The sequence below is a fragment of the Ambystoma mexicanum genome, chromosome 9 (genome assembly GCF_040938575.1).
Source record: "Ambystoma mexicanum isolate Mex_15411 chromosome 9, UKY_AmexF1_1, whole genome shotgun sequence".
In the NCBI taxonomy this organism is placed as follows: domain Eukaryota; kingdom Metazoa; phylum Chordata; class Amphibia; order Caudata; family Ambystomatidae; genus Ambystoma; species Ambystoma mexicanum.
Genome location: NC_090931.1, coordinates 449,771,813 through 449,795,942, shown reverse-complemented (window position 1 = coordinate 449,795,942; position 24,130 = coordinate 449,771,813). Strand labels below are relative to the sequence as shown.

Here is a 24,130-nt window from a genome sequence, read left to right as displayed (position 1 = left end):
GTGCAAGATACCAAATGAGGAGATGATAGGAGCTAAGAAGGAAGTATAGAGTGAGAAAAGAAAGGGGCCAAGGACAGAACCTTGGGGGATGCCATGGTTGAGAGGATATGTGGGAGAGGTGGAGCCACCCCAGGAGACAGAAAAGGTGTGGTTAGAAAGATAAGAGGAGAGCCAGTTAAGGACAGAGGCTTTGAGGCCAAATGAGGAGAGGGAGTTGAGGAGAAGAGGATGGTCAACAGTATCAAAAGCAGTGGAGAGGTCAAGGAGAATAAGAATGGAGTTCTTAGAGTAGCGTGCAGAAAGGAGAGAGTTAAGAACAGAGATGAGGGCAGTTTCAGTGGAGTGTAGAGGGCGGAAGCCGGATTGGGCAGAGGGAAGGAGGGAGTGGTTAGAGATGAAGGAAGAGAGTTAAGAATAGACAATACATTCGAGAAGTTTGGAGAGGAAGGATAGGAGAGAGATGGGGCGATAATTGTATGCAAGGTGGGGATTAGCAGAAGGTTTTTTGAGAATATGGTCGCGTGTTTAAAAGGAGTAGGAAAAGTGGAAGTCGAGAGGCAGATGTTAAAAAAGGAGGTGAGATGGGGTTTTGAGGAGGGGGTAGATTTTAGGGATGAGGGGGGTAGGAATGGGGTCAGCGGGAGAAGCAGTAGGATGAGTTTTGGTTAGAAGGAGGGTAAATTTGGAATGAGTGACAGGAGTAAAAGAGGACATGGAAGAGGATGGGGGAAGAGGAGGAGGAGGTGGAGGAGGAGAGTAAGAGGGGGAGGAGAGGATAGTTTGGTGGAGATTGAGGACTTTGTTAGAAAAGAAGGAGGCAAGATCAGTAGCAGAGAGAGGAGAGGTGATGGAAGGATCAGGGGTAGCAGGAGAGAGAAGTCGGGATAAGGTTTGAAAGATGCGGCGAGGGTGGGAGGACTGAGACTGGAGAAGGTCAGAGAAGTAGGTGCATTTAGCGGAGTTGAGGCAGGAGTCGTAGTGGGTATGATAGGAGAAGTATGCAGATTGGTTAGAGGGGGTGGAGTGTTTGAGCCAGAGACATTCAAGGCGCCTAAGGAGGCGGCACATGGAGGAGAGATGAGATGAAAGCCAAGGTTGAGCAGGTCGGCGAGAAGGGCGAAATGAAGAGAGGGGGTAAAGAAGATCAAGAGTAGAAGAGAGAGAAAGTTAAGATGGAGGAGGCGTCGGAGGCTGAGAGGGAGGAGAAGTGGGAGGGTGAGAAGGAGGAGGAGCAGGATGCAAGGAATAGAGAAGAGATAAAGCTGCGTAGGTCACACTGGAAGAAGAAGGTGAGGGGAAAAGAGAGTAAACAGTGATCAGATAGGTAGTTGGATAAAGTGGAAATAGGAGAGGCGGTGAAAGAAGAGGTAAAGATTAGGTCAATAGTGGAAGAAGAAGGGTGAGGAGAAGAAGGAGGTGAGGGAAAAAGACAGTAAAGAGTGATAAGATAGGTAGTTGGGTAAAGTGGAAATAGGAGAGGCGGTGAAAGAGGAGGTAAAGATTAGGTCAATAGTGAAGCCAGATTAATGAGTAGGAGTGGATGGGAGGGGAGAGAGAAGGTAGGAGTCAAGGATGGATAAGAGAGGAGAGGAGGGAGGGTTAGAAGAGAGATGGAGATTAAAGTCGGCAGGTACAAGTAGTGGAGTTGGGCTGGGGGAAATGAGGCTGAGGAGATAGTCATTGTCCTCATAGAAGGAGCCGACAGGGCCAGGGGGCGGTAGATGATTAGGAATGAGATTGCATGAGGAGAATTAAAGATTTTGAACATGAATTCAAAGGGAGAGAGAGTATGAAGAACTAGACATAGCCGGGTGCCCTCCTCTCCCACCGCCCAGGGGTAGCTGGTGCACCGGTACTCAGATCACTCCAGCTGAGCTGAGGGCCATGTTGTAGGAACTGGGGAGGGAATTGACCTCATGGTGTCTGCTGTAAAGCCCACAGTGTCTTGGATCTGGTGGGCTACAGTGTTATGCGCTCTGAAAAAGTACTCCTGCAGCTGGCCTTCCTCCGACAGGGTCACAGACACCTCCCAAGGGCTGTTTTGCCTCATCCAGGTTAGCACTTGTCAGTTGCAAAAACAAAAACTGGATAGAGCCCCAGGCATTTTACCTGCTGTTCTGCTTTTGTGCGTGTGGCGTGATTGTGTTGCCTAGCCATTTTGGCAAGGAATTAATTTGCACATGCAGTAAAATCATGTGGGAATTCATTACTTTTGTGACGCAATTTGAAAAGTACCCAAGGGGGAGGTTTTTTTCAAAAAGTGATGCAAATTGTACCCTCCCTCCCGAGGCGGAATGTTCAAACATTAAGGTAGCCCACGCTGCTTTTGAGCCTCCGAGATACTGCTGGTCAGATAATTGTATTTCGGTGTATCTGGCCAGCAGTATCTCGGAGGCTCGGAGGCTCAAATGCACTGCATGCCGCAAACATACATTGGAAAATATGGCCAGCAGTACTGTGAACCTGGGCTGGGCTGAGCTGCTGGCTCACGCAGGTTCTGCCCTGGGCTCGGCAACGCAGATGTGTGAAGGTGGCGCTGTGTTTCCGTCACTCCACCCACACACATTACGTGATTATGATTTCCATTGACTGAGAAACAGCCAATGGAAATACTGTGACCATTCAAGGAAGTTATTTATTTTATTTATTTCCACTACTACAACGTGCCTTGCATGGTAACCAGTTTCTCAGCCAATGGAAATCGTAATGCGTGTGGACTAAAATTCCTACCCTGAAACTGCAGCCACAACGCCCGCGGCGTATAAAATAAACACAAAACATACAAAAGTATCCTAATGCTTTGTCTGTGCTCTTGGGCTTCGAGGGCCACATAAAATGGCTTGGAGGGCCGCATTCCGGCCCTCGGGCCGCATGTTGGACAACCTTGCTCTACATCATCCACAAGGCTTTCTGGTGCCTGGAACAGCGCTACATTCAACTCTCTCTCCTTAAATACCTCCCTGCTAGAGTCCTTTGGTCCTCTAGCTCCAACTCTCTGCAGATCAGTTGTTTCTCCAATCAGACACTGGAGCGTAGATCGCCCTCTGCAAGAGCCTCTCTCTGCAGGAGCCTCCCTCTGGAACGGCCTCCCGGCCTCTCTTCATCTTGAGCTGGGTCTCCTGCTAGTTTCCTCCTGCCTCTACGACTGGTTGCCTGTGTCCCTTATGAGCCTCGCTGGGGTCAGGCCATCCTTTGTGCAGTCTCCCCTTCGCACCCCTTCCCTGATTGGCCTCCTGAGGCTGTTACATTTGCATTACCACCTGGCACTAGCCTCCCGGCCAACCCTTAGCACTTTCCCAGTCCCCTGTGTCCTCTCCCTCCAGCACTTCCCCCTTTCTCCCTTCCCCTTTCTTCCTCCCCCTATCCCATTCATTTACCCAAACCTGCCCCCTGTCCTTTTGACACTGCACGTGCACGATCCAAATGTGACAAGGCTTAGTAGGACTGTTATTGTTGTTTTTCTCCTATGTCCCCCCCTTCTTTTATCTTGTGGCACCTGGAAATAAATAAATGGGGGAAAACTGAAAGTCATAGTTGACTACATAGGTTGTATTCATTTCAAAACGATTTGCTGGTCATGAAATGTGTTTTTGTTTTTTTACAAAGATAATTTTTTTTCTATGTTAAAAATGTGTTCCGAGATCTCGCCCCAGTTCAGAGATGTTCCGTATTTACAATTATCAATGAAGATCCCATGATGGAGAAGTATAGGTTTATTAATGATGGAGAAGGGCCCTAGATAGTACACTGACAGGGGAAGTCAGTGGAGTGGAAGGATCGGGCTAAGCCTCTCTGCTGAACCAAACCAGGGCACACCAGGACATGTTTCAAGGGTCGAGCATGCGCTCAGCCTGGTGGGACACTCAATCTGCTCTACTGGCAGTGAACCCCAGGGTGAAGGCTTAGGACGCAACGGTCGGGAAACCCGTAGAAGAATCCATCTGCTTGGGAGTTGGGGTTCATGGCCTGGAAAAACCCACTGCCCACTGAGAGTGTCAGAGGAGGAGACAATCCTTATGTCATAAACCCCAAGAGGGGACGAGTTGTCATCCTTTTGGTGGGGGGAGGAGGACTTTGTTTTAAACATAGGAAGAACTTTGAATTTTTGATTTGAACCCGTCACTGAACCTTTAGTTGTGTCAAACTTAGGAAACACTGAGTACCTTGCCAGTGCAAGAGGGTCTGGACACTGTTCTTTGGAACTCTTACTTTATAACCGCACTGACCCCTCCCTCGCATTATAACCTATAACCTATCATCCTGACGCTTAATAGTATTGTGTGTTACAAGAATTGTGGCCCATTCTGTTAATAATTGAGCCCTTTATAAGAAAGAAACGTGAAATATTAATGTGTCTGGTCTCAGTTCTGGGAGCACAGTAACAGTCACCCTGACAGTACAGGTAAGGCCTGCATATTTTAAAGCACGGCCGATACATCCTAACTGTTTAGAGCACCATGGCCCTCATTACAAGTCAGGCGTTAAGGGTTTAACGGCGCCATCGGCGGCGTTAACCCTTAACACCTGATTCACACTTTAACGCCTGCTTTTTGCAGGCGTTAAAGTCCAAGGCGCTAAGCGACCTTGGTGCTAATTACGGCACCATAATTTACGGTGCCGTAATTAGCGCCTTCCCCATCCCCATTATGCCCTATGGGGCAAAAATGGGAATGGGGAAGGGCAAATGGTGAATGGGGAATTACCGCCCCACTCACCTTGGAATGGGGCGGTAATTCCGCCATCCACCATGGCGGAATCCGGCATGGACCATGGTGCTAATAGCACCATGGTCCACCGCCTGACTTGTAATGAGGGCCCATGTGTTGATTTTGGCCAATCTTAAATACATCCTGGTCAGCATCTTATTAAGTTGTAAGTATAGTGAAGGTACCAGAGCCATATTTTTTGACATTGCTAAGCTATCCATTTTGCAAGCATGGTCTGGAGCCTAATTAAGTTCATCCAAGAGCACATTACATTTATAAATGCCAATGGTATGTTTACACTTCATCTCTTTCGAGATGAAAACCTATAACCCCAGGAAAGAGGACTGCTATTTGGATACCAGCGATGAATGCTATGGAGGTACTTAATTGAAAGCATTTGAAGAAAGAATACCTGGGAATCTGATGCTTGGGCTGTAGATCCTAGAAGGTGTGCAAAAGATCATCATTGCATATGGTATCTGAAGACAAAATACCAGAAGCCTCTCAAACTGTGCCCACCTTATGCAAAGTGCAGCCGGCTCAATGCATATTAAGATTCAGCCGTGTACGAGTTTGCAATTATGAAATTCCCATGTGCGTACAGATACCACGCCAATTCCAGACTTCGGGCTCATGGGTTTTAAGATGGACCTCTTCAAAGAAATGAGGTTCATAGAAAGCAGTCCATCTTAATTAAAAGCATATCCGGAATCAATTTAAAAATACCTGACAGCCAAAAGCTGTTAATACATATGTTGCGGCAACCCAGCAATATTACTGAATATCAGGCAGTGCAAGCCTCCTTTAAACCAGGAATGTTTTAACTTCAGACATTTGTGCCTAGCCTTCTTATATCCAAAGAAAGCTTTTAACCATTGAGTTACATCAGTCAATGTGTTGGCAAGGCAAATGAGTTGAGATACTGCTTAGTCTATAAAGACATATATATACAATGCTCATTTTAATAGGTTTAATAGGTTCTACAAGTGAAATTGGAAGACTGTGCATACCATCCCAAGGTTTCTGACATTCACGTAAGACTCATGAGTAATTAACCGGGACTAACTTATGTGGAGCTCATCTGATCTCTAAATTTAAAAATGTAACATGTTCGATCATATTGTCTGAGGGCTCGAAATCCTTGATATTCCACAAAGTTGAAATCATTTTTATCTCTGTTCAGTTTTTGGACAGACATGTTACTGAATTCATTAGACATAAGGATCAGCTGGGATAAGCCTCTGCAGGGTCATTATTAACGAGAACTAGGTCATCCACATAGGACAGGAAGGGCCTAACTGTGCTGGTTTTATCTCTGGATCAGCATTCTCTTGAAGGAGCACACATATCTTACCTGTAGGGCCCAGAAGATGGCAAGGGCCCGTTGCAGTCAGGTTTGCTTCTGTCTCTGGTGCAGCTGCTGCTGTTACCAACACGGAGCACCCTGATCGGGGCCCTGTTTGAGTCACACGGGAAGTTGACTGCTTGAGTGCCGAGGGTCAGGTAGTAAGAACTAGTTTGAAAGTCTTGGTAGGCTGGCTTTTTCAGGACATTGAAGCCATCCGCTTTAAAATTGATCATCTCTGCAGCAAAATAGAATAGAGAACCAAATCTGATTACATAGTAACAACTTGTGGGCAATACACATTGAAGGCACCATACAGTCAGATACCTGAGCTGTGCAGTGACTGCACTTTCAGACAATGGTCAAGCACTTTGAAGTCACACAAATGACTGTAGTGTGCTATACAAAGCATGATATGATGATATTTAATTTGTATCACGCTCGTACACAAGTGTTTCAAGCATGTTTCACATTGACATAAGGAGACAAAACGAACACTGCTGGTTGTGTGATCCAAAGTCCCCTCTTAGTAACAAGTGGTCAGGCAGTCTTTCTGATGGTAAGTGGAACCATTTACTCACACAACTTTATTACGATTTAATGAAGCACTATAATTTTACATTTTTCACAGGTTTATGATATCTCAGTTTGAAAAAAGTTATTTATACGTCTTCTATGTTGGAAAGAGGCTTTTGTACTACGGCACTGTGTTGTATCATGCACATAATCTCAATTTGAATTCAAACCAGATGTAGCTGATAGAAAAGTGAAGGGTGTTGCTTGTATCATCCTTCATAACCTGCCGTATTGAGGTGACTGCTAAACTACCATTTCACCGGGGGAGCTAATCCGCTGCGATTTTGCCAATGGGCCCAATGGGGAATTCCCGAATGGGCCCAATGGAGAATGGGAACCAACCGTTCTGCAAAACCCGTGATCCGGCGCTAATAGTGCCGGGGGCTTTGGCGGTAGGGCTAATAGCCCAGCGCCCAACTCGTAATGAGGCCCAAGCCTCTAAGAGACATCCAGCTCAACGGCCCCCTTCACAGCCCAAAATTAGAAAGATGCACTGCCAACGTCAGACTATTTTATGCACAATCTGGGTTAGGACTTGTTGCTAGACTCCGGGAACCTCAAGATTCATTTTCTTGGGGACAGTTCCTCAACCCCACACCAATTTTCTAACATGCAATGTATTACCCACCAGTTGCACCATAGAGAACAGAAAAAGACAGATACAAATAACTTAATTCACATTGAAACCAAGCTCCTCTATTGCTTAATGTTGATGGAAATTTTTACAAAGACCCTCTCCAAAACAGTTTTCTTTTCTGATTCTGGCCAAGGACCTGTTGCAATGTATCAATATTAGGCTTTACTAGATAAAACACATTTTTCAATCATGACTGCTCCTCCCCCACCATTCTTCTTGAGGGATGCTGGGCCCAATAAAAAGACGTTGGGGACTTCTGTTCTGAGAGTAATTAAGTACAATAACCGCCAAATATGCAGCAAATGGCAATCGATTTGTTAGTGAGTGAGTGAATTAAGTGTGTTAGTATATTGCAATTTCACAGAAATATATCTCAAAGCAACAACAATTGGGGGCAGAGCCATAAAGTACACTAATACTAACAGTCTGTTTCACTGTATGGGAGCAGAGGAGGAGAAATAATGGGTGAAGAAAAAAGTCAGGATACATTCAAGCTAGGTGATAGTGCATCCTGCAAACACATATAAAAGAATAACACTGCACCCTTAGCTACAAAGAACATGCAGGTGCCATCTACCTGCTTCCTGTGAGGTTTGTCACAAAGTTAAGAGGGGTTCACAAGGAGTCTATGCGTAATTTTAGAAATAAAAGGGTTTATGTAACACACAAACTCTTCTCTGGGATTCACATTTAAATGTAAAATGACAGAGTAGTCTTTAGTCAACAGTGCCAACAGTTCAAGAATCTCCTCATAAAGAAGATCTCAAGAGTGTAAGTGACAGTCCCCTGGTTGGTGTCCTGGTTTTGATGCGTGTTAGACCACCTCTGCTCCTTCTTGTAGGTCTTGTAGATGTCACTGTCTCTCCACCAGGAGATTCAGATACAGCTGGAGTGTATCTCCTGCTTTGAGTGAAAGCCAGCTGTCCTTGCAGGACCCAGTTTCCACTAACAAGCTAAAGAGGACCGCATCACTTCCCTTTTCTTTGGTCCTGATTTCCACCCTCTTTAGCACCTTTCTCCTCTGAGCCTGTTCCTCTCTGATGCAGCGCCATATGCTAGTTCTTCCTCTCTCTGTGGGACTTACACCATCTGATCTAGGTGTCAACTGTATACGTTATCTTGGGTTAAGCATGCCCTCCTCTCTGGCTGACTACCATCACATCAACTTCCTTTTGATGACTTCCTCCTGATACCTCCTGGAACCCACTTCCTACAACCCATCTCTGTTTTCTTATTATCATTTCCTGATGTCTTCCCACAGCCATCTTCTGATCCCTCCTGGTGTCTTCTTCTGCCCCGTGAAGTCTCCCTACTGCCAACTCCTAATGTCTCCTTCCCACCACCTTCTCAAGTTCTTTCCTGCCACCTAGTGATGTATCCCTCCTGCTGCCTCTTGATGCCTCCCACCTCCTGATATCCCTTCTCTACGTTTGTCTCCATCCTCCTCTGCTTCTCTCTATCCCTCTCCACACTCCATTCACAGCCTTCTTCCAGAACCGTCAACTCGCTTCAAACACCCACCACAACTTTCTCCAAGAACCCACACCCAACCTTCCTGGGACGTCTTTTTTACACTTTGGAGACATCTCTCCTAGGGGGGGAATGGATGGAAGGGTCTGCACCTGTGTATCATTATGGTTCCTGCTGGATGATTGGTTACAGGTTAATTGCTTTTCCTACTCAAGTGTAACGTATGTCCATATGTAAGAATCATGCAGAGGCTGGGCCACAGCTTTAAGTAGGTGGTCGCCATTTTGCAATCCATATTTGCATACCTTCGTGCATGCGCACAGGAGTCCATGGTCATTGGCAGAGCTTTGTTGGCAGTGGTGCCCATATAGGGCATGGTAAATGCTGCAGGGTTATTATCTCAACTTATGAGATAGTCGGTATATGTCTCATGCTGATTCTGCCATGGGAAGGGGAGTGCACCTTTCAAGGGGAAAGTCACAGGTCTTTTTGATCTGACATGTTATTGTTCCCAGCACAGTGACAGGGCCTAAGTATGGGTGGACGGAGTCTCCTACCCATACCTGCCCCAAGCCACCATCCATTAGGTCAGGGAGGTCCCTGGCCCTCTTGGTCACCCTACTAGGTGTACCCAAATATGGAAGGTCTGGATAAAATTAATGATACCTTAATTAAACCATATAGTTTATCACAATTTGGCAAGCCACAAAATAACTGTGAAATTAGCTTGTTGCCCCTGCGCGCACAATGCCTCATAAAAGTCACTTAATACTGGCCAGAAGGAAAAAATCCATGAACGACTTTGAGTGCATGAAAGGCGATTGGATTGCATGTCCAAGCAGAAGGTCCTTAGCTGAAAAAGTAGAGCGTGCACCTCTTTGAATTTCTGCCCATGTTCACAGTTATCTGCCGATGACCAGGCCCCCACTCCCTCCAAGCTGCTGTCTGTGCTCCTGTGAACTGACAAACTCCAAGCCTCAGACCACACAATCTGCCCCCTTGAAGTATTTGTCAAATGTAAGGGGAAATGTGGGAGGAAAGAGGCACCAAACAGCCTGGAGCTAGGACCTCCACCCACCAGGGCCAAAGCATGACTTTGTGTCCAGTGCAATGGCGTCATCACCTCTCGCCAAGCTGGAATATTTATAAAGGGACAGGGACTGCTAATTTCTGCTTGGTGGCAGTGTGTCGAAAAGAAGGTTCTCTTTTTTTCTTTGCTCTTCCTGTTGCTTTTACTCTGCAGAGTTGAAAAGGGGAGGATTGTGTGTGGGTAGCAGTGTTTCTTTTGTTTTAATTCCCCTCTGCTGGTTGCATATAGCTGGTTGCATATAGCACAGTTAAAATAGCCCGTGGAACAAAAGTGTATGCAACAGCTGCCATGAAGGAATGTTGGGCTGCAGCGAAGACCAGGACTGAAGCAGTGGAGTGGAGCATTGTGGGATCCAGTGAGAGAAAAGAGACTGGGCTGGACCCACATGGACAATTGCATTAGACAAGATCCACCCCGCAGGAAACCCTTTTCCTTGGGATACCCATCAAGGAGCCCTAAATTAAGGTAGGAATGGATGAGGGAATGGGTTAGGTGGTCCTCCCCACTAGACCACCAGGAGAATTTTGTGGCAAGAAGCCCAGTTGAATTATTTACCACATTAAATTGTGTAGGCCAAAATCCATTAGACCACTCGGTGAATGTGGGTCCTCTTGCACATAATAAGCCACATGCACTTCTGGGTGCATCTACAGGACTGCTCCGTTGGCCCCGCGGACAATGACGGCTTAGCCCCCAGTCCCAATTTTTGAGAAAACCATAGTCCCGGCCTTGCTAGACTACCAAGTATTTTGGGGCACACAAATAATTGGTAGGCTCAACCAACTAATGCAAGACCCAGGGATAGGTGTAGAGTTATCGCAAATGAGAGAAAATGTTTTAATTAAAATACCTGTCGTATGCCCTAGAATAGGTTTCTGCAATATTTGGCTCTCCAGATTTTTGATCCCTCATCATTGACTAAACTGGCTCGGGCTGATGGGAGTTTGATTCCAAAAACATCACAATAACCCAAGGTTGCAGACCCCTGCCCTACAAAGACACATTGGGCAAAGATAAACAATAAACAAATAAGAATGGACCCCCCCCCCAGTGAATTACCTTGATCGATAGTAGGTGGTTTTCACACAGCATTCAGGGATTAAAAGCCAATGAAATCTGCCAAAGAGGCTGTGGCGAACATGCTTGTAATACCCATGCCTTTACATCAGTTGAAAACGATTTCTGTTGGTTGGCAAACCAAGCCACTAAATAATTGGTGGTGGTAGTTGAGAGTCAGTGTGCATCTTCTCAAGAATAAAAACGTACAAAATGAATGAGTGCAAGTTTATGCTATTGCAATTATAGCGGGGGCCCGTGGAGCAGTCCTCTGAAGTTTTCACCCACCCCTTAACTTCTGTATTTGGAGTCCTGCGCTGAAAGTAGATTCTTGCGGATTCCTGTGGCAGACAGTGTCCTGTTAGGTCTTGCGTTAAGAGTCTGGGTTTTAATGCTGGAGTAAGTGGTGTATGCCCTTTTAGGAGTGTGATCAAGACATCACATTACAGGAGATAATAAAGGTCCCGCCAGCGCTGCACGAGGCAGTCAGCACGGGGACCAAGTGAAATGTGACCCTGTCTCGGTGCCTCTCTTTTCAGCAGTGGGGGAAGCGCCCTTGTCTAGACTGGGCCACTGTTCTATCCCCCACCACACTGGTGACGAGAAGGTCTGCCATATGAGCACAGTGGCTTGTTTGAAAGGACCCGCTCCTGCGGTGCGGTGCTGGGCACATTCGCCCGTGGCATCGGAGGTGCCTTACACGGGCCTTGCTCACAGCGGCCACTACAGGCAGTGAGTGCAGCCCGCCATCTCACTCTCTACCTATCGATAGTCGCAGTGCTGACACGGGACCGGAGAGATGGCGAATCCCTGGACACCTACCATTGCAGGTTGTGACGGATGGAGACCACATGTGCGTGGCTGGATGATGAACACGAAATGCGCCAGTAGTTAATCAATGAGTGCTCATCAGTCGAGCTGTGGCGACAAATCCTGAGAGAGCCAGACATTACACTGTCTCGCATCCTGGAGCTCGGGCATTCCCATGAGCCGGAAGATGCGACAAGATGTGTGCAGCAATGAAGTTCATGAAAGTAGAAGAATCCTTTGCCATGGGGAAACAACCGTTGGAAGTCTGTGCCGTAAGCAAGCAAAACTTCTGCAGAGCGGAGAGATGTCCGCAATGGGGCAAGAAAGAGCAACGCGGACGGAAGTTATGCCATGTCCCAACTGCAGCTATGATATGCCTCACTCTGCCAACTGTCCAGCCAATGGACACACCTGTGGGAGATGTGGGGTGGCAAACCACTTTGCAAGAGTCTGCCATGCGCTGGCGCCATCCACTCATGTGCGAGGCCCGGCAGGATCATCCAGACAATTTCCCCAAAGACAAGCCCAGAACGTGGCCATGGTGGATCAAGTTCCCACCAATGAAGATCAACCGACAGAGGAAGAAACTGACGAGGAAGAAGTGTTCTTCACATCGAGTGGGTCGGTGAGAAAAGTCTCAGGACGGCGACAGCCGAAGTGCATCATCAACATATGTGGGTCTCAACTTTCTGCACTTGTAGACACAGGGGCATCTGTCAGTGTTATGGCAACCGACTACAACCACAGCCTATCCAATGCGTCCCACTTGAAAGAGACTCAGGTACGGATTTAGACTTTTGGCGCAGAACTGCTGTGAGGAGTTTTTGTTGCACCAGTCCACCACAAAGATACTACAATCAAAGCAAGATTCTTTGTCACAAGGGTAAGCAAGGTCACGCTACTAGGATGCGCCACGGCAATGCTCTGCGCATTGACAATTTCGCTTTTGCTGTCTGTGTACATGACATCCAAACCCTACTCATCAAGTTCGCTGGGGTGTTCTCTGGTATTGGCAAGTTCACGGGAGACCCGATCCATCTGCATATTGACCCTAAAATTCCGCCCTCAAGCACTCAAGCACAGGTGACTACTGTTCCAGCTTTGTGCTAAAGTTGAGAAGGTACTGGACGACCTGGTAAACCTGGACATCATCGAAGAGGTAGAAGGCCCAATCCCATGGGTCTCACGCATCGTAGTTGCCAGTAAGCCGAGACAGCCCAACGCCATCTGTATTGACATGTGACTTTCCAACAGAGCCAAAGAGGAAGAGACATGTTACACCAATGCTTGACGACATCATAGCAGACCTGCAAGGAGCTAAGTTTTTTCAAAGTTAGATCTAAGATCAGGATACCACCTGCTAGCACTAGACCTGGCCTCCCGTTACATCACTACATTCACCACCCACAAGGGCTCTACCGATACAAATGCCTTAACTTCAGCATATCCTCTGCAGCCAAAGTATTTCAGAACACGACCCAAAGCGCCCTGACTGGTCTAAAGGGGGACATCAACATAAGCAAGGACATTATGGTGTACTTCAGTACTGAACAAGAGCATCTAGAAAGACTGGGCAAAGTGCTACAGCACGTTCGTCAACTTGGACTCACCTTGCATAAGGCTATGTCTGCATTCTTACGGAAAAAGATAGGATTTCTCTTCCAAGAAAACGTTATCTCCCCAGACCCAGACAAAATCAAGGACATTCAAATGCCTGGGAAGTGCGCAGTTTTCTGGGTATGGTCACCTACTGTTGGAGATTCATACGGAACTTGGCTACACTCTCGGAGCTCCTTCGTGACCTCAGCAAGAAAGGGAGTGTCTGGAAGTGGACTGCGTTGGAGCAAAATGCTTTCGATGAGGTAAGGAGTGCCCTGAAAGCAGAAGACACATTGGCATTTTTTTTACCCCAACAGTCATGAAGAAATCATTGTGGATTCGAGTCCATTTGGTCAAGGAGCAGTACTGTCGCAAACAGACAATGAAGGGCATGCCCGCCCTGTTGCCATTGCCAGCAGGGCACTTTCAAGCACAGAGCAGCAATACTTACAAATCGAGCACAAGGCACTGGTGGTGCTGTGGGGTGGACGACACTTTCACCTTTACGTGTACGGAAAATCAGTCACCGTAATCACCGACGATAAGCCGCTGATCCCCATGATGGTCGGTTCATCCTCAAAACCCCATGCGAGATTTCAGAAGTGGCTGCTTGCCCAACAGGAATATGACATCAAACTGACTTATCACCCAGGAAACGCCAATGCAGCAGATTACCTCTCCCGACACCCCTGAGAGTCAAGAAACCAAGTGGAGGTAGAGGAGTTCCTACTCACTGTGTCAACGGCTGCCACATAAAATTCCATGTCCATCGAAGAAGTTCAAAGGATGTCAGCTGGAGATGACAGCCCCTGCATGCTGCAGGCAGCCGGAACCAGTGGCGGATGGAACTGGGTTCTTGACAAACTGAACAAATGCACGCAAGAGGCGAAGAGAACCCTGGAACAGATGTGGTGAATACCATCTGAACTGAGATTGCTAGAGATGGAGCAGTACTAAGAGGATCGAGGCTGGTTATTCCCTCCAGTCTAATACCACGCACGCAGGAGCTAGTCCACAAAGAACATCGAAAGGTGGCAAAAACAAAGGCCCGACTCCGGACAATAGTGTGGTTCCCCGGCTGGAAGATAAGGTAGAAGTGTTTATACGCAATTGTGTCTGGTATTAGTCGGCATTACCCCATCAAAAGGAGCCACCTATAGAATCCATGGACCGAAGCTTCATCCCCTGGGGTACGGGACACATGGATTTTGGGTCCACCTGCCGAGGAACCCATTTAATTGTGCTAATAGATCAATGGTCAAGGTACCCTGAGGTAGAATTTGTGGAATCTACCTCACTGGAGGACGTGAGCCCAGTCCTGGAAAGAATCTGTGCCACTCATGGGCTCCCTGAAGAAATATATACTGACAATGGCCCACCATTCCAGAGCAGGCGTTTCTCAGAATATCTCACAGGGCTGCAGATTCATCATCGGAAAATAATGTCAGTACGGCCCCATACAAAAAGAATTATGAGAACCCTCAGCAAAGTGTTCCACATCACACATGGGTAAGGGGAGTGTGAGAAATGTTTACTATACCAGTTCTTGTCCGAATACTGCACAACGCCCCATTGCTCGACCAAAGTTTCCCCAGCCGAAGCCTTATTCCAGCGATGCCCAAGGGGGATACTACCAGAACTTGCCAACCACGTCACAGGTGTGATCGATGAGGAGCGAATGATTGAACAAAGGAGGAAAGTAAACAAATGAGAAATTGTCAGGCGAGGCATACAGAATCATCACCTGAAAGTAGGTGATCGGGTGCTGGTACGCACCAGACACCCGAGAGGGAAACTGGATCTACCCCATGAGCCCAATCCAATGGAGGTTGTGGACAAGAAAGGAACAATGGTCACAGCTTCTGACTGCACGGCAACAGTGACAAGGAATGCCAATTTCTCCCACCGGGTGGGGTTGTCGGCCGGTCATGGGAACGAGGAAGGGTGGTCTGCTGTATGCCCGCAATGGCAAGGGTTTGAAAGTGAAGAGTCAGATATGGAGCGATCGGTGCCCAGCGATGATGAAAACGGCCTAGCAGACCAAGGAGGCGGAATGTCTCCAGACAACGACATGGGAGAGACGAGTAGGCACTACCCAAGCCGGGTTCAACGCAGGCCGCCTGAGTATCTGAAGGACTTTGTGATTAGCATTCCCCAAATGACAGGCGGCACGAACGCTGAAACTTTTCCAGGTGTATTGCAATGTTGGTGAATTTGTTTTGTGTTTAACATGTTGTTGCCCGGTGTAAGTATTGCAGGTTTTGTTTTGTTAATGATGAAAGTGTGGTGTATGCCCCTTTTAGGAGTGTGACATAGACGTCACATGAGAGGAGTTAAGAAAAGGGGCTGCCCGCTCTGCATAAGGCAATCAGCACGGGGACCCAGTGAAACGTGAACATGTCTCTGTGCCTCTCATTTCAACAGTGGGGGTCGGTGGGGGGGGAGTGGAAGCGCCCTTATCTAGACTGGGCTCTCTCCTTCCTCCACCACAGAATATTACTTTCCTGGTGCAAATGAATTACAGAAGTGTGAGTAAAAGTGTGTATATATTTAAACTTTTGGGCTAAGGTGAGAAATACAAAGGTCACAAGCACTGTGAACTGCCATAAAGGCGATAGGGAACTGCCTTCATTACCCAGATCAAACTGCACGGTTACAGGTGCACTTGATGTAGTTACTGCATTTTGCGTATCATTACCAACAGAGGGTTTACTAAAGGAGATGCCTAGTTCTGTGCACGGAACATGGACCCCTCGGCTCCCTTTGCAACTAATTTAAAGCCTGGACAGGAAGGGGGAAAGAAGCACATGTCCCCAAATTAAATGTGATGCTAAATGTAACGAGATGGAAGCAGGATTGAATGTTACTAACATTATTGAAGTTCACCATCAAGCAGTGGGGGTGCCTCAGGGAGGTTCTATAGCCAGTAGTGATTTTGAATTACAATGAGCCCCCCCCCCATAACGTACACCTTGAGGTTGAGAGAAGTGAGAGTGCGTGTATGGAGAAAAATCGCCGTAATGAGAACCTACTAGTTAACCCCCAAGTTCTGCAAGCTAACAGATTCGAACCACTTTGTGAAGGCACACCAGCGGTGGAATTCCTTACAAAAGGTGTGGTTCTGGGGTCAAGCCGTGTGGAAAGGGTAAGACCCCAAAAAATGCAACCAGGAGGTTTCAAGATCATGGGCCTCATTCCGAGTCCGGCGCTAACCAATGGCGGTAGTAGCGCCTTGGTCGGCACTGGACCCGTACCGGCACCGCCCTGGTGGAATGGGAAATTACCGCCCTATTCCGAGTTGACCAGGGCGGTAATTTCCCATTCCCCAGGGCCCTTCCCCATTCCCAAATGAGCCCCCATAGGACTCAATGGGAATGGGGAAATTGCAAATAACGGTGACCGTACTTTACGGTCACCGTTATTGGCTAAAAAGCCCCTTTGCGCCCTTGTCCCTAACACCTGCTAAAAGCTAAAGCAGGCGTTAAGGACGAGGGCGCAAAGGGAACTCGGAATGTGGCGGTAAGGGATTACGTTAACGGTGACCGGAATCCCTTACCGCCATACTCGGAATGAGGCCCCATGAATCACAAACTAGCCCTATTGATGCAGATGCGAACCAAAATCCTAAGTGCAGTATACTGAATTACAAAGTAGAAATAATTGTTGCTGATCTAAAAAGTTTATATTTGTCAAACTGAATATTGGTTAAAACAGCTGGCCATAGAAATTAAAGAAGTTAAAGAAAAGGTGGGTTCTTTGAGTTCACAAAGTTCTGGCCAAACTAGGTGTGGACCAGAGAAAATAGGGCTGGCTGTGCTGTTCCAACCTCAGTACTGGCTCATAAGGATTTAATAAAAGGCATTCATGAAGAATATATCGACTCAGGGACCTAAGCACATACCAGTCTCACGCTCTCTTAACCCTAACTGATCAGGGTAAGGGCTCTAGTCCTGGGGCATGTAGTATACCCGTATCAGGCTCCAATGCAATTCAATTATGGAAATTGGGATGGCGCTGTATGGCTGTAAATGGGGCAAGTATTTGCAAATGATAAGGGTAGTCCCTCAGTTGTTATGATCAATGTGCCTCGCGTGTCACCTAATATATATGAGGATCGAGAGAGCCTTTAAAATAAGTGTATACACTGGTTTTGGCATGTAAAAGGCTGCCTCTCAATAATCAGGGATGACATCTTTGGATGCTCTAAGAGTACCATTCCGTACTCCACATTTGATTACGTATGGTTCAATTTATGTTCATGGGCCCATGTTTAAGGTCTTCTGAGTATGGACGGTAGAGCATATTTTCTAGTGAATGTTATGATCGTATTAAGAGCCCCTAATTCCTTCCGAATGATGTTAGAGCATTCTGATCATTTATCTGAATTGGGTAATGTAAACGTAAGGGGTGGGGCTTTGATTATATTACACAGAGTAGCAGCAGCAAATCTGATAGGCAACATGGGGACTCAGACGAAGTTGATTGACTCCATGTGGGGTGCTGTCAGACAGTAGGGTGGGAGAGCCATAGACTCCTGTTTTAAAACATCACAAGATTAAGTAGGTTATTGGATGTCCCTGATTGGTGTATGTTTATAAGAAGGTTTCAGATCATTCTATTGCATGAGACTTGGGGCTCCTCTCCAGTCATGATTCAGGGGTATCAAACATTTTTTTTATCCCAGCGGCTAAAGGCCCAAAAGGAAGACCAAGTGGAGGCCTACTGGTTTGGCTTGGCTCTACACTGGGTTGGAAAGTGGTTGATTGCCTACTTGATTCCCCGGATCTACAACTTGGATCAATTATTACGGAGGAGGGTAATCGATTGTGGTCATTTAATATTTATGATAGACCCGTCGGCTCACAAGGTATGGCCAAAATATAAGATCACTGAAAAGCTGCAGAAACAGTTATATTGTAGCGGCAGGAGATCTAAATATGCTAATTGAGCCCTTGAATGATCTGTTGGGATTATGGGAAGATCAAGAATTGGCTTGGGATATCCCGGCAGTGAATGCTCCCCACCCTACGAGGACAGACCGTTTAGCTTTGGATGTGGCTAGGACTTTATTGAGAGCATGTAACAGCCGATTTTCCAAAGACCAGTCGGCCCAAAAATCTTTCATTGGCCCCAATGGATCCTCCTTGATAATCCTATCGTAATTTCAGGAAATGAGTGGGCAAGTGTGGGTGACTTTGAGATATGTGAGAGAATGGAGAGTGACCACTATCCCCTGACCGTAAGCATTTTGGTAAAATGGGAGGTAAATGATGAAGGCAATGGGCCAATGAATAATTGAATCAATTGATTAGCATTTAGGGCCATGCCTGTAAATCAGTAAAATGGGTGGGAATAATTGATCATGATTTCAAACCCATAATTTATTCCTCAATCCTGGACAATCTGTCAACCATCAGTAGCAATGAGAGTACCGATTATCATATACTGAGTGACTTTGAGAACCTTAAGGCCAATCTGGTTCCTTCACCTAAATAACCTACATCAATGGTCAGGAGGAGGACCCTCACTAAAGCCAGATGGTATGACAGCGAGTGTTTCAAGGCAAAAAATAAAACTGTTGGGTCAGATCGAATTTAGGGTTGGACAAAACCAATTGGCGTTATTTGAGATCTGAATATAAGAGATTGGTGTCATAGAAAAAAAGAGAAGTTGTCAGAGATAAGTGGTCTGCTTTGCAAAATGCTCTTGAACAAGGGGAACATACACTCTTTTGAAAAATGCTAGTGGACAAAGTTGAATGGGGACCAGATGTTGTAGCACCAACCTTTATAGCTTCAAGGAAAATATAGATCTGGAGTGGAATCCCATGGATTTGGGAAAGACCCTGGTTCGAGGTAACTTATGTTTAACAGTGAAGGAGGTAACGATGCCCTAAGGTCTCTGAGATGTGGTAAGGCTGCAGGCCCTGATTTAGTTCTCATTGACCTCTATAAGTACGAAGAGGCTGTATGGGCACCGGTCCTATGTAAGGTTCTTAATGCCATCATATGTTTGGGTATGATTCCCTCTTCATGGCGACAAGCCGTGATTATTCCAATATATAAAAAGGGAGGAAGAGATTGGCCGGGAAACTATTGCCCTATTTACCTTTTAGATGGAGTGGGGAAGGTCTTTGGAAAAGCCGTTCTTAGGCATCTGCAGGAAATAATGTAATAAGAAACCATCAGGTGGGATTTAGGCAAAATAGGGGCACAGTGGATTAGTGTTTCTACTCTTTCTACTGAGACAGAAATACAGTGTATTGGAGAGAAAGAAACTTTGGTTCATAGTCATAGTTTCCAATCAAAAGAATAGAAAAACAAAAGTTTTGAAACAAAAGTTTCGAAAACAAAAGCTGTGACATGCTATGTTTAACATGCAAAGTGCATTTCTTTCGAAACCAATCCGTCGACAATAGACATGGATTGTCATGGATTGGTTTCAATTGAAATGCACTTTTACATGTTAAAAGTAGCATTTCAATGCGTTTTTTTTTGGTAACATTGAAACGTTAGATGGAGCTGTCCAGTGTAATTTCAGCACTGGACAGCTCCATGTAACGTTGCAAAGTTTTTGTGCATATTGGCATTTAAATGGTTTTTTTTTTTACTTTGAAACGTTACATGGACCTGTCCAGTGCTGTAATTTCAGCACTGGACAGCTCCATTTAACGTTTCAAGCTTTTACTGTATATTGGGGGGGTTCCCCCCAGGTCCCCCACGCCACCCTCCTACCCCCAACCCTAACCCAAGCCCCAACCCTAACCCTAACCCAAGTTTCGAAAGGCAAACTTTCACATTTTTTTCAGAGAAATTGTCATTCGAAAGAATGGCATTTCGAAAAAAAAATGGAAAGTTTGCCTTTGGAAACTTTTGTATTAGAAAAAATAACTGGACACCAGAAACTTTATGTTGTATTCCTGGATCCAAAGACTGCTTTTGATTCAGTTTCCAGGGCTGCCTTATGGAGAATCCCCCGAACCCGTAAAGTCTACTCAGAGTTGATCTTGATTTTATCATCATTATACTCTGAAAATAAAGACACAGGGCCTCATTACACGGTAGGCGGTGAGCCATGGCGCTATTAGCGCCATGGCTCATGCCGGTAAAATACCGGCACCGCCTAGGCGGAAAGGGGATTTACCGCCCCATTCCAAGGTTGGAGGGGCGGTAAATCCCCCTTCCACCATTGCCCTTCCCCATTCCCATTTCTGCCCCATAGGGCTCTATGGGAATGGGGAAGGCGCTAATTACGGCACCGCAATTTTGCGGTGCCGTAATTAGCTCCGAGGTCCCTTAGCGGGTTGGATTTTAACGCCTGCAAAAAGCAGGCGTTAAATCCCCCAACCCGCAAAGGGACCTCGTAGTAAGGCGGTAAGGATTTACCGGTACCGGTATTTTACCGGTACCGGTAAATCCCTACCGCCATCCGTGTAATGACAGTGGCCCTCATTACGACCCTGGCGGAAAGTGACTGACCGGACCGCCACAGCGTAAATAGCGTTTCCGCCATTGCACGATGGAGCAAAGTGCGGCCCATTCCGACCCATCGGGCACGAGCACCACGGCATGGCGGAAGTGCAAAGTCCGCGATGGCGGAAATGACCCCAAAACGGCCCACACCGCCGCCGTACGGCGCCCTAGGTGCAATACCGCCACCCATCTTAGCGGACACCGCAGTGAGCGCCAACCGGAAAGTACGGTGACCGTAAATATACGGAAACGGAAGTAAAAACATGGGCCCGGAACGGGAAACAACACGCCGTACACCTATAAAACCACAAAATCCACACAACCACTAAAAACACTACCCTGAGACACATCCCAACCCGTCATCCACCCTAGTGAAACCAAGAAAAATGGGAAAAGTAGCGAAGAAAGCGTGCGACCGCAAGCGGCAGGTCCACTTCTCCCGTGAGAAACTCACCGTGCTTACAGAGACCCTCCCGGAGAATGCCGCCGCCGCCGTCTTCTCCACGCAAATGACCAGGACGGCACTTGCGAACAAGAAGGCCATATGGGCCCTGGTGGCACAGCGGGTAAGTGCGGTGGGGACCGCACCCCGCAACCCACAGCAATGCAGAAAGCGATGGGACGACCTGCGGATACGCGTCCGTAGCATACTTTCTGCCAACCGCAACATTGCCACAGCCACCGGGGGAGGATCGGAATCACCCATCAAGTTGACCCCCTGGGAAGAAATCTGTGCCTCCACCATTGGAATGGAGAGCATAGAGGGAGTCGGAGGGATGGAGAAAGGAGTGCAGACATCCGGAGAATCAGGTAGGTGGCCCAAATAAAACCATGCCAAATCCACAATGTCCAATCATGTGAATCACATGTGTCCACATAGCGCAACAGCAACACATGGCCAGGAGAACGTCCACACACATTGGCCTGATAGCGCACTTTAAAACTCACAATAAATACATAAATAATTAAAAACCCCAAAAACACCCACTACACGTGCAGCAGGCACACCCTAACTGCAGGCTGCCAAACAACTGCACCCTCACTCCACACACAAATGAAAGCACCTCCAAGGCCCTGACCCAAATCACCCTCAGGTACCACCCCAATGCATGTGATACATTGCCATTCCAATTCCCACAGACCCATTAATAACGCTCGCCCTCCTTTACTCCACCACAGGGTCCGATCCAAACGACGAGCTTCAGGACACCCCTACCAGCACACCTGCAAAGAGGGCCAAGACCGACGGCCAAAGACACTCCACCTCAGCTGCACGCATCAAGACACAGCAGCAGCACAAATCAAGTGGCAGCACAGAGGAGGGAACATCAACAGGCACCCCAGCAGCCAGCATGCCCACAACACCACCACCAAAGGTCCCCCCAATGGATGCCACAGAAGGCACTGCCTCTGGTGGCAGCAGCACCATAGGTGACACCCCATTAATGGCAGCATGCTCCGACACAGAAGACGGGGATGTCGAAGTCAGATCCATCCATGACCTGTCCCAATCCCCCTGTCTGTTCCATCCCGTACACCATGAGGATACCACGCAGGGGCACCCACAAGACGACGACTGGCCATCCCCCACAAGCCCTGTGGCAGGGCAACATGAGGCGAACAGCCACTCTGTGACACCACCGCAAATGGCCATGGCCCAGCAGAGGCAACAGTCCCTCGACCAGTTAATCGTGCAACAGCAGCAACTGGCCACGCTCCTCAAGGACCATGCCGATGAATGTGGGGGCACTAAGGCAGACATAGAAACATCAACTGAGACACTTAGGGCAGAAATGGAGAGAAGTACAGAGACACTAAGGGCACAAATGGAGAGTAGCACCGAGTGCCTGAGAGTACAAATGGAGAGTAGCACCGAGAGCCTGAGGGGGGAACTGCATGGGACGTCCAAAGACGTATGTGCCGAACTTGCAGCAGTGCGCCGTGTGCTCACTGAGCTCTCACAAACCCTTAGGGACATGCATGGACGTGAGCAGGCAGAGACATCATCCGTTGCAAGTTCCGTCCAGGGCAGCCCCCAACGTAGATCTGGGAGGAACCTGCGCTCCACAGGCAGGGGTGCCCCTGATACCCGCAGAGGGGGCTTGCAATAGCGACTGCCCACTGACAATGAGCATCTTTGGACACTGGTGTTCGGGGGGGAGGTAGGAGGGTGGAGGGGGTGTGTTGGGCTCACTTGGGTGGCGGGTCGATAGGGTGTTCAACATGATATCACATATGCCATAAACAATGCACGATCAACCAATGAGATGTGTGGACAATGATCTTTGTGTACTAGGCCATCATAGGCGTACAGTCCATATTGTGCATGTACCAGACACACACAGTGCCACGAGTCCCGTGTCCATGTATCAGCCACCAGGCGTGAGTGCTAGAAGCATGCATCAATGAGATGCTGACGAATGTCACGGCCCTCCTGTGCCTCGCGGACTCCTTGAGGTGCTGCCACATCCCCACCCTCATCATGACCATCTTCAGGTGCTTGCAGTTCTGCGTCAGGGGGCATGGGCACATTTCTACGTACGCACATGTTGTGTAGCATGACACATGCCATCACCATCTTTGCAACCTTCTCATGGCGGTACAGGAGTGCCCCGCCAGACCTGCTGAGGCACCGGAAACGTGTCTTCAGTAGGCCGAATGCCTGTTCAATGACTACACGGGTACGTGAGTGGGCATGGTTGTAGTCCTCCTCATGCTGGTCCCGTGGGTTCCGGACTGGTGTGAGGAGCCATCTCTTCAGTGGATATCCGGCATCACCTGTATGTGGACGATAAACGAATTATGTGGAATGCCATTGCTACGTACGCACCCCCCCCCTTCCTGCCAGGTCATTGCCGCATCACATACCCCACATCATCATGCATGAAATGAGACTCACCGAGTAGCCAGGATCTGTACCCTGCGTGTCGCAAAGTGCGGCCCGTTGCGGTACTGGGCCTCCATGGCATGTGGGACGACCAAATCCACATGGGTGCAGTCGATGGCACCAAGGCAACCCGGTATGCCGGCAAGTGCATGGAATCCCACTTTTGTGTTGGTAATTTCCTGCTCCGAGCGTGGTAGAGAGATGTAGTCGTCTGCGTGCTGCAGGAGGGCATCGAGCACTTGCAATAGTGTCCTTGAGAACAGTGGCTGAGAAATGCCATGCAACTGTCCGACTGTGTGCTGGTAGGTGCCTGTGGCCAGGAAGTGGAGTACAGACACCACCTTCAGTAGGGGTGGGATGGCGGTTGGGCTATCTATCATGCTGACAAGGTCAGCCTGTGTCATGTCCACAATGGCGGCTATGGTGTCCCGGTCCAAACGGTAGAGGGTGTGGATCTGCTCATCAGTGAGGTTGAACGGATG

The 24,130-nt window shown here is 47.8% G+C and overlaps 1 protein-coding gene across 1 annotated transcript in view; it reads right to left on the bottom strand.

Annotated features, from left to right (window-relative positions):
• LOC138488167 (uroplakin-3b-like protein 1) overlaps nucleotides 1–24,130 on the bottom strand; it is a 329,887-nt gene that overhangs the window by 108,352 nt on the left and 197,405 nt on the right. The window contains exon 3 of the mRNA XM_069614956.1: nucleotides 6,061–6,289. Within this exon, the coding sequence (XP_069471057.1) occupies nucleotides 6,061–6,289 (229 nt within the window). The remainder of the gene's footprint in view (nucleotides 1–6,060; nucleotides 6,290–24,130) is intronic.